This window comes from Centruroides sculpturatus, unplaced genomic scaffold, assembly GCF_000671375.1.
Source record: "Centruroides sculpturatus isolate CEXI.00-Female unplaced genomic scaffold, Cexi_2.0 scaffold1825, whole genome shotgun sequence".
Classification (NCBI taxonomy): Eukaryota; Metazoa; Arthropoda; class Arachnida; order Scorpiones; family Buthidae; genus Centruroides; species Centruroides sculpturatus.
This window is the reverse complement of record NW_019386152.1, coordinates 53,130-63,275: the sequence shown is the minus strand read 5'-3', so window position 1 is coordinate 63,275 and position 10,146 is coordinate 53,130. Positions and strand designations below refer to the sequence as shown.

General features: G+C 28.6%; 1 protein-coding gene across 1 annotated transcript in view; it reads right to left on the bottom strand.

Moving 5' to 3' along the window:
* The window catches only part of LOC111613828 (AP-3 complex subunit delta-1-like), a 115,976-nt gene that overhangs the window by 55,187 nt on the left and 50,643 nt on the right, over positions 1-10,146 (bottom strand). The window contains exon 7 of the mRNA XM_023355179.1: positions 3,516-3,589. Within this exon, the coding sequence (XP_023210947.1) occupies positions 3,516-3,589 (74 nt within the window). The remainder of the gene's footprint in view (positions 1-3,515; positions 3,590-10,146) is intronic.

Sequence of the window (10,146 nt, the reverse complement as noted above, 5' to 3'; positions counted from 1 at the left end):
TATAAATAATCTAATATATATTATATAATATAATAAAGCCTATTATATTCTGCAATAGTAACAATGAATATCATGATTAATTTAAAATAATAATTATCTGCTATTGAATTCTATACAAAGACATTAGATATTTTTCTGTTGATCTCTGTATGTTTAATTTTCTTGTTGGTTTTCATTTGATGAATTTTATGTGAAACAAAGTATTATTTTAAATATGTTAACTTATGATATATTTGATTTATGTAAAGCAAAGTGATTATGACAGATGATAATTTAAAAATAAAATTAACAAAATGTTGATAATTGTTAAATTTTATTCTAAAAAAATTTGTTGGAATAGTAATAAAAACTATTCAAAATAAGTCTGTTTGGAATGAATAGGTATAAATTAATTGTAAATTTTTATCTAATTTGGTTACATTTTTAGTATATGGAATAATTTTATTCTTATTTGTAAATGCATTGTTTAAATTAATAAATGGAGAATTTAGTCAAAAAATTAAAGGACCAATATTAAATTATTTTTCAATATTAATTTCAATTAAATTTAATGAATTTTGCTGTTCGTATACTATTTGCTATTATTTGAAAAGTGATGATAATTAAATGAAATCCATAAAAAGATAACTCAATTTCTAGACTAAATGTTAAAATAATTAAGACAATGCAATTTTACTAAAATATATTTAATACATCTTAGTAATACAAATAATGAAACACAATAATATTTATCTAAAACCATGTAGCTTAACATACAGCACTAACTGTGCCAAGGTTCTACATGTCATAAAAAGATAAAGGAACTAATTCATTACAGAAACAACATTTAATTATATAACAAAAAAGCATAAATCTAATTTTTTAACTAAATACATTTATATAAAGTATGTTTAACTAAAAGTATATACATTTATAGCTTAAATAGAACTGTATTTAAACTCAAATAATAATTTTGTAGTTTAATTCTTTTAGCACTAATTTAAAAAGTAAATGAATTAGAACATGATTTTCTAGAATGAGAAAGTCTGACATTAATTCTATATTTTTCAAAATATATATAACATAATTGAAAGCAGAAAATTATAATTATGAGAACATAAAAAAAATAAAAAACACAATCCTATTTAAATCATAACTATAACAAAAACTGGCTGTTTTTTCTTGCTGTTGAAACAAATTATTAAATGGGATGAAGATTTTTAAATAAAATAATTTTAGAAATAAAGTAAGATTACAGTATTAATGCTTATCAACACCACTAACAACATATAAGCAATATACAGTAAACCTCGATTATCCGGACCTCCATTATCTGGATTTTCGATTATCTGGATTGTTCAAAATAAACAAAAATTTTACGAATTTGCTGATTTGCACTTGGCGAATTACGATACTGTTTATATACGTGATGGAATAACTTTTTTTGTTTTAACAACGTCTCACTCAGCACAGTGGCCGTAATCTCTTAAATATATTTTGCGTCATAATAAAAATATAACTTCACATATGTATTTATAAATAATTTTATTTTCAAATTACATCATTTCTATGATCAAGGGCGGCGTAAGGCATGGGCAACGTGGGCCACCGCCTACGCCTCATAGTCCGAAGGGCCTCGTGTTTCAAAGGTTTATGCATTACTTAAAAGCTGCGAACGCGACAAAAAAATTTTACTCGTCATAAAACGATAAATAGTTTGTCAAATTTTTATTCATAAAAATGCAGTTTCAACTGCTTTTTATTTTATAAAATCTGTCTTCTTGCGCCACCAGAGGGCCTTTTAAACAATAGGTAGTCTGTTAGCATTGGTCAGTAGTAGTCCAAATTCAATACGAACGTTTGTTTCTTGAAAATTTGATCATGGTTTAAATACAGTATTTACTTTTAATATTACCGATATGTCATCGAAAAGAAAACGTGTTGTATTATCATTAAAAGACAAATTAAAGTATTTGTTTTGATTATCCGAATTTTTCCTTATCTAGACTACCTTCATCCCCAATTAGTCCAGATAATCGAGGTTCTATTGTATCAGCAATATTTTTAACATACATAATTAAAAGCAAAAATTTCAACATTAGATAGATTTTATGAATAATACATCTGCATGACCAGCTTAATTCAAAATTATTTAGCTAACAATATGCAGACATAACAATTATACAGGGCATTCCAAAAGTTACTCTGCAGTAATGACTCTCCAGATATTTTCAAATTAAAAATTTTTTCACAAACTAAATCATTATTGCACCTTCACATATACCTATCACATATACATGATTGCATCCTCTCAAACATTCCTGGGTCATCTTGATGAGCACAAAATTGAAGCCGCTTGGTTCTAGTAGGATAGTGCAACTGCATACACAGCTCACTCATCATTCCACTTTTAGGAGATATCTTTACCAAATGAATAGTCTCATACGAAACTTGGCCTATTCAATCTCCAGACATGAGTTCTTTGATGCTCAGTCCTGGAGATTGAATGTAACATCTGCTACAGAAAGAACTGCACTGTATGGGTAACTTTTGGAACATCCCTGTAAATCTATAAATAGACTAGATTTAAATCCTATCTAGCTCAAATAGGTTAGGCTTTCAGAATCATCAAAGCACATCCAGAACCAAACAAGCTTTACCAAATATAGTTACACAATAATAGTTATATATCTCAAAGGAGATATGAAAAAAACTTGCAATTAGTTTGAACCACCATTACAAAACTCAAAATTAACAGAAATAATTTTTTACACTAATATGGAAAAAATTTCTTGCTGTAATAATGTCAACAAGAATTTAAAAGAATTATCTGCTACTAAAAAGTGATCAAGAAATAAATGATAGTTTTTTCTGAGTTTTTCTCTTTATTACTTAACTTTTATTAACACTTTAATATATTAATGAAGAATTATAGTTGCTATTGATAGCTCAAATGTATTTAAACTTAGATTAACAAATTATAAATTTTGTAATAAGTAGCTTTAACAAATAAATAAAATAAATTATTAATAGTCCTTTAATTTCAACACAGAGAAGGTCCTTTAATTTTTATTTGTAAATGTATTTCATATATGAATATATTTGTGAAGTTGTTTTGTTTCACAACAGTATATTACAAAGATTAATATCTGGAGAAATTAATAATATATATATATTTCATTATATTTGGATGGAAAAACTATACTTTTCAATCATATATTTTCAAATATATGAAGTATTTGAATTTTTATAAATCTGTTCTTTCAGTATTAGATACTCTGCTCATTTGTAATGTGAAAGATAACTGTGCAAGGTGCAAAATCAAATTATAATTATTATTTTAAGTGCAAAAAATAAATAGAAAGCAGAACAAATTAAGGTTTTCTAATTTATATATATATAAACTTTATAAAATTGTAAAGTAATAATAAAATTAATGAAAAGTTTTGCAAGTAAGAATAATTATAAAGGGACAATCAATTAAGAAGTGAATATCAAACAAACACAAACACAAAAATAAAACTCAAAGCATTTACCTGTATATTAAATTAGTAAGTGGTTCAATCAACTTTTTACCCAGCCTAGGTTCTAGTGGAGTCAGAGCACCAAACTGTAAGAGGGGAAACTTCAAATTAGAATAGTCAAGCTATAGTATGTCAACTACCTTGTTGTTTGGTGACAGATTGAATAAATTTTAATATATAGATATAATTTGGACATCTTGTTTTTTTCTTTCTTTCTATATATAATTTCCCCAGTATTATATATATATATATTTTTTTTTTGTGAATATCTGTATTTGTATTGTACTGTCATATGTTTGTTGTTTCCACAGAATAAATAAATGCTTGAAACATACAGCATTTAGAAAAGAAACACTTGAAAGCTGAAACAGTTAAAAATTTGTTTAATAAATAAATGGTATTTGTGGGCTAAAAAAAGTTAAGCAACCGGGCAAACTAAACAGAATACATTTTAAACAGCTGAACTGAGAGGTTATATGGGAAAGGTATGTTTACCTGCGAATAATATTAATGAGAGGTTGACTCAACTTTCTACCCAGCCGCGGTTCAATGTAGGTCAGAACACCAAACTGGAAGAGGTAAAAAAGATATGGCAGGTAAAAGACAGAGAGAAATTATCATGCATATAATTGTTTCAGACAGAAAAAAAATTATTGAAAAAAGCAGGTAATATATAATGTTGAAATATTTTAATGGAAATTAAACTTTTGCTAATAATATTTAGGATTGTTAAGATTTATAAATTCATGCTTCAGAAAAATGTAACATGCATTCTGCTAATCAGGCTAATAAGTTAAATTAATTCAAATTTAAATTAAATTTTATTACTATTGGTTATGTGAAATTAAATTAAATTGTACATCAATTAAAATTTATTTTCAGTCAATAATAATAAAATTATAATTAATAATATTGAAATGCAATAAGTTATTTTAGTTGTGGAAATTGTAACTTTAAGCTTATGCTTTTAATAATTATTTTAAAGAAATTGAAAGATCATTAAATATCTGACAAAATAACATTATCTAAATTTCATGTATTTAGATACAAATATAGTGATTTCAAATATAAAAAGTATCATTGTTAATACATTAATATATTGTAGTAAACAATATAATTCATCATATTACAATATACAGATTTTAAATTCTTTTTAAATCATTATATACATCAGATGATAATTATCTTTAAAATATATTTCATAATTCNAATGTAGATCTATTTTACAGAAATTCTTAATTTTAATATCAAGTGTGACAGATGAAGTGCGACACCAACATAGGAGGTGTCTAAAAATTGATGACAAAATGTGAGAGGGGGTCAACAGGTAAGAGTAGATACTCAAAACAGGACTATTATGCAATTGGTGGCATCACATTTGAATAATGCCTGTAGTTATGCTTATAATAAGTTTAAATACATACATTCACTTGTTTTGTATTTCAATATTGTACTCAATAAATGGAAACGTATACCACTAAATAACATCGAATATGCATGAAAAAAATTTTTACCTGTCTTTCTTTCGAATTAAGGCTGTTGCCAAAGTTAAAATCGTACATTTTACATTGATGACAAGTGCTGATAATGTGACCAAAATTATTTTCCAGAAACGCTTTAATCTCTAAATAAATGGGTCTTTTTCTTACCCTTTACATTGCATTAACACAGACTTTTATTATTATTCGAAGCAATTAATGCAAAAATATAAATTTTGACAATGTTAGTAACTGTCGTCAGTAAGCTATGTGTATAAATTATAAGTATTGTACTAAAAATATAATGCTTGTGAACATTTAAACAGAAATGAAATACTGTACTCACCTAATCTGATAAAAGGAAAACTTCCAAAACGATATAAAAAAATTAAATGTAATCGAGATAAAATGACAAACATGAATTGAGAAAACGTACGAATCACTGTTTTAGCAGTCCGTGTATTGTAATCCGAAAACCAGTGATCAAATAACATTCGTCTATTCCAAACAATAAGTAGTGCCTTTATAATTCTGTCTATTACAATTAACAAACTCCATTTGAACATGAATACAGAATTGGTTTTAATTTCTGGTTAATATGCAGAATAATGATACAGATATGATTATTATTAAAATAATATGATGGAACAATAAAAGTATCCATATGAGGAGGAGGAAGAAAAATAAGAAAAGAAAGTCCTTCAAACCTGCATGTTGGTAACCAACGATTTTATTTACAAACATTTTTTTGCTTCCTTTCAGCCATTTTCAGTTTCACAACTTGTTCTAACAAACATTTGAAGCAACAGAATTTAAAATTATGACTTACATGTAACAGTTTGACCAATTTAAAAAACAAATGCTTCATTCGATTCTTTTGTCATACTTATTTTTAAATAATTTTAAGCTTGTTCAAGTTGTAAAACAGTAAATGGTTCAAAGGAAGAGGAAAATATTTTTTGTAAATAAAATAGTTACCATAAAAAGCAATGGTGAAGGACATCTACTACACTCCTCTAAAGTGAAATTGCAACATCACAAAGAAATGCACATAGCCACCTGCAAATTGCAGGACTGGTGGAGACATATGAGTGATTAAGTTTGCGTATGTATCAGGTCATGTGGTATCCAGTTTTGAACTATGAAGACCAGCAGTTAGCTCAGGCTGTAAATGTTATCAGTAATGATTTGTGGCAATAGAACATTTGAAGAAGTGTAGAAAATATCTCAGAGATGGCAGCAAGCTAAAACGATACAGTATCCTTTAGGTGCAAGATATTGGTTTGTCAAAACACACAGTTGTCACTTGTTGGGCATAACATGAACATTCTGCAATATGTGACACAACAGACACAGCAACATCTGCAAACACACCAAAGAGGGAGTGAATTGCATTGGCACACAACAGAGCGCATAGATTGGGAGATTCGCCAAACAGCCCAGTGGGACCTGTTTGCCATAGCACTTGACATCCAAAACTGCTTGTCACTGTCAACAGGTGCATCTATCTAAACCATTTGCAACAGATTTCATGAAGTCAGGCTGCATGCATGGCAACAGCATCCAGGGTGCCATTAATCAATCAACACAGGGCTGCATGCCTGGAGTGTTTGTTGTTGTCATTGCAACTGGACCACTAAATCAGCTATTTATGAATGAATCCTGCTTGTCTGTGGAGGAATGACAGCCCTGGATGGGTATGGTGGTATCCTGGGGAACACTACATGCCAGTCCTTTTCACAGTGTTACACTGGCCCCACACCAGGCATCATGGCTTGGGGAGGATTCATGCTTGATCAGAAGACGGTGTACTTGACAGCAGAGCATCACACAAATTGAGGATCCTGTGATTTGGCCACTGGTGCAGGCAACATCCAACATGGTGTTCCAGCAAGATACTGTCTGACCACACATTACACAGTGAACTCGCTCTCACCAGTCTGAATTCCATTCAGACTGGTGAGAGTTCATCCAATGCAAGATGCACCTGGGACCACTGCCACATACTGTAGATGATGTGTACTGCAAATATACCTTGGCAAGGGATGCCTCAGACAACCATTAATCATTTCATTGATAGTATAACTTGTTGTATAGAGGATTGTATAGCTGTCCATGCGGCCATATTCATTATTGAATAATAAACAGGTGTTTATTATTCAGTAATATATCTTGCATATCTTTATTTGTTGTTTTAATCTTTTGCATATCTCTATCACCTCTACCAGTCCTGCAATGTGCATGTGGCTATGTATATTTCTTCATGGTGTTGTAATTTCACTTTTGAGGAGTGTATAATAGAGCCAAGATTTGTGGATTTCAAAGAACAAAAGAAAAATATTCTAATTTCTTTATTAATTTAATGCCAGGAAAACTAAATGCAAAATAATTATATATATAAACTAGGACATCTAGGCACTAAAATTATATATATGGCCTGTTTGTATGATATATAACTATTTGCTTATTTTTTATTATAAACATATTTGTATGATTTTTAGTGCCTAGATATACGTGCTCTAAAATTATATATACAATTATGTTTACAATTATATATATACATACGGTGACCATACGTCCTTTATTTCACTGCTCTGTCCTCTAANAGTTATTTTTATATTAATTTGTATAATAATATATGTTAAATAACACATATGCATACAGAAATGTAAAATTAATTTTTTGTTATGAAGGTCCTGACTTTTCTGAAATTCTTGTTCTTTTGCAATAAAGTCATGAAAGTTTCATTTGTCACTTTTTTCTTTCCTTAGCAAATGCCAGTAGCAGAATATCGCATCTAAAACACTTCATTTTGCTTTTGCACTCCTTTCAAAATCTAGATCATTCGTTACAATTTGATCAACAATTTTGGTTATCTTACCAAACTTTTACTAAGGAAATCTGTAGAGTAATATTTTGGGTTCTTTGTTTTCAGAATCTCCGTTTTCCAGTTCCATATGAATTCTATGTTTTGCCAGTTGTTTAAGATTGTCATTGATAAGCCACTCACCAGAAACCTGCTGTAACTCCACAATATCCTGCTCGTCTATCTCCCAGTCCTACTATATCAATTAGGTTGTGTTTGGCCATTCGTCGATCTTTTCGTTTGTGACATATTTAATAATAAACAACACACACCTGATTTGTATTTGCCGAGTTATTTTCTTTATGCATAAAGAAAATAACTCGGCAAATACAAATCAGGTGTGTGTTGTTTATTATTAAATATGTCACAAACGAAAAGATCGACGAATGGCCAAACACAACCTAATTGATATAGTAGGACTGGGAGATAGACGAGCAGGATATTGTGGAGTTACAGCAGGTTTCTGGTGAGTGGCTTATCAATGACAATCTTAAACAACTGGCAAAACATAGAATTCATATGGAACTGGAAAACGGAGATTCTGAAAACAAAGAACCCAAAATATTACTCTACAGATTTCCTTAGTAAAAGTTTGGTAAGATAACCAAAATTGTTGATCAAATTGTAACGAATGATCTAGATTTTGAAAGGAGTGCAAAAGCAAAATGAAGTGTTTTAGATGCGATATTCTGCTACTGGCATTTGCTAAGGAAAGAAAAAAGTGACAAATGAAACTTTCATGACTTTATTGCAAAAGAACAAGAATTTCAGAAAAGTCAGGACCTTCATAACAAAAAATTAATTTTACATTTCTGTATGCATATGTGTTATTTAACATATATTATTATACAAATTAATATAAAAATAACTTAAAGTAAAAGTTGTTTATTTTTGGTCACATGTTCCCCTATCCCTATTTACTCTATGTTAAAATGACCTTGTTTAATGCTGTTTCGCATAGCGCTTTGTTGTCTAGGAACACACCCCCCACGGTCTTACTGTAATTGTAAACATAATTGTATATACAGTATAGGAAAAAATATAATTTATGTCATGTTTTAATTTAAGCCTCATGTTTACCATTAAACTAATAATAATTATCTGTATCAATATGATCACAATAAAAAAGAAATATATATATATACGTTTTTTATAAGCAAAGATAAGAATGAAAAGCAAAAATGATTCATCTTTTAATACTAATAGAGTAAACTCTCAATAAGTCAGATTTTCTGAACTCTTAATTTTATTTTTGTACTAATTTATCTGTCATAGACTCAATGCATTCTGTGTTTCTATACATTGAAGAAGTTTTGAGATCATGTTTTTCTAACTCAAAATTTAAAATCTAGAAACTATTTCATATATAATTTTGTATGCTTTAATTTATGCTTTTGCATTTTCAAGAGGATGGAGATATCACAATGTCAAAGATTGGTATGAATTATTTCTCTGATTGCATAATATAAAACTCAAAATTTTAATGACATTTTGCTTGTAAAGTAACAATCTTATTTCTTAAATGCAAATTCATTAATCAAATTTTAAAAGTCATTAAGTTTTAAATTTTTAGATTTTGAATATTTAAAAATGATGATGATTTCAAAATGTAACAAACACATCTGTGATTTGAAAAGTTACTGAGTTATTGGCCAATCAAATTTATGATTTTGTCTATATCTATTTGGAACTAAACATTCCTACTGTATAAAATTTCACTGTAAAGTTTAAATCTTATATTGATATTGTTATTGCTTATTGTAACCAGTTAATCAGTATATGACAAATGAGAAAACTTAAGATTTTTTTCAGTACCAGAAAACTTATCTGTCATAAAGACCACCGAGAAAAACAGCAGAAAAAAAAAACAGAAATTGTGAAAGAATCTGACATTCCGTTAAGTATTCTCTCTACATTCTGGAAAACAAATAAATCGCTATTTTGGAAGAAAACCAGCATAACTCAAAATTACTATTAAAAGTTTTGAGAAAATCCCATGCAAAGATTTAACCAAAATTTAACTGAATATCACTTATCTCCCACATAACTTCTCCCTAGTGACCAAATACACAAGTTATTTTGTGACACTCTTCCACATAAAAATTTACTACATTTTCGTTTTGATTATGACATAATCGAAAAATCACACTTTTTTGAGTTATGCTGGTTTTCTTCCAAAGTAGTGAAATGTTTTTAAAAAGTTTCAATGAACAACAGAACCAGACAGAATAGAAAAGGGAACATAAATGTTAATATCCAGATGCTGAAAAGTGCTCGTTGAACTGTACAGTGGAGAGAG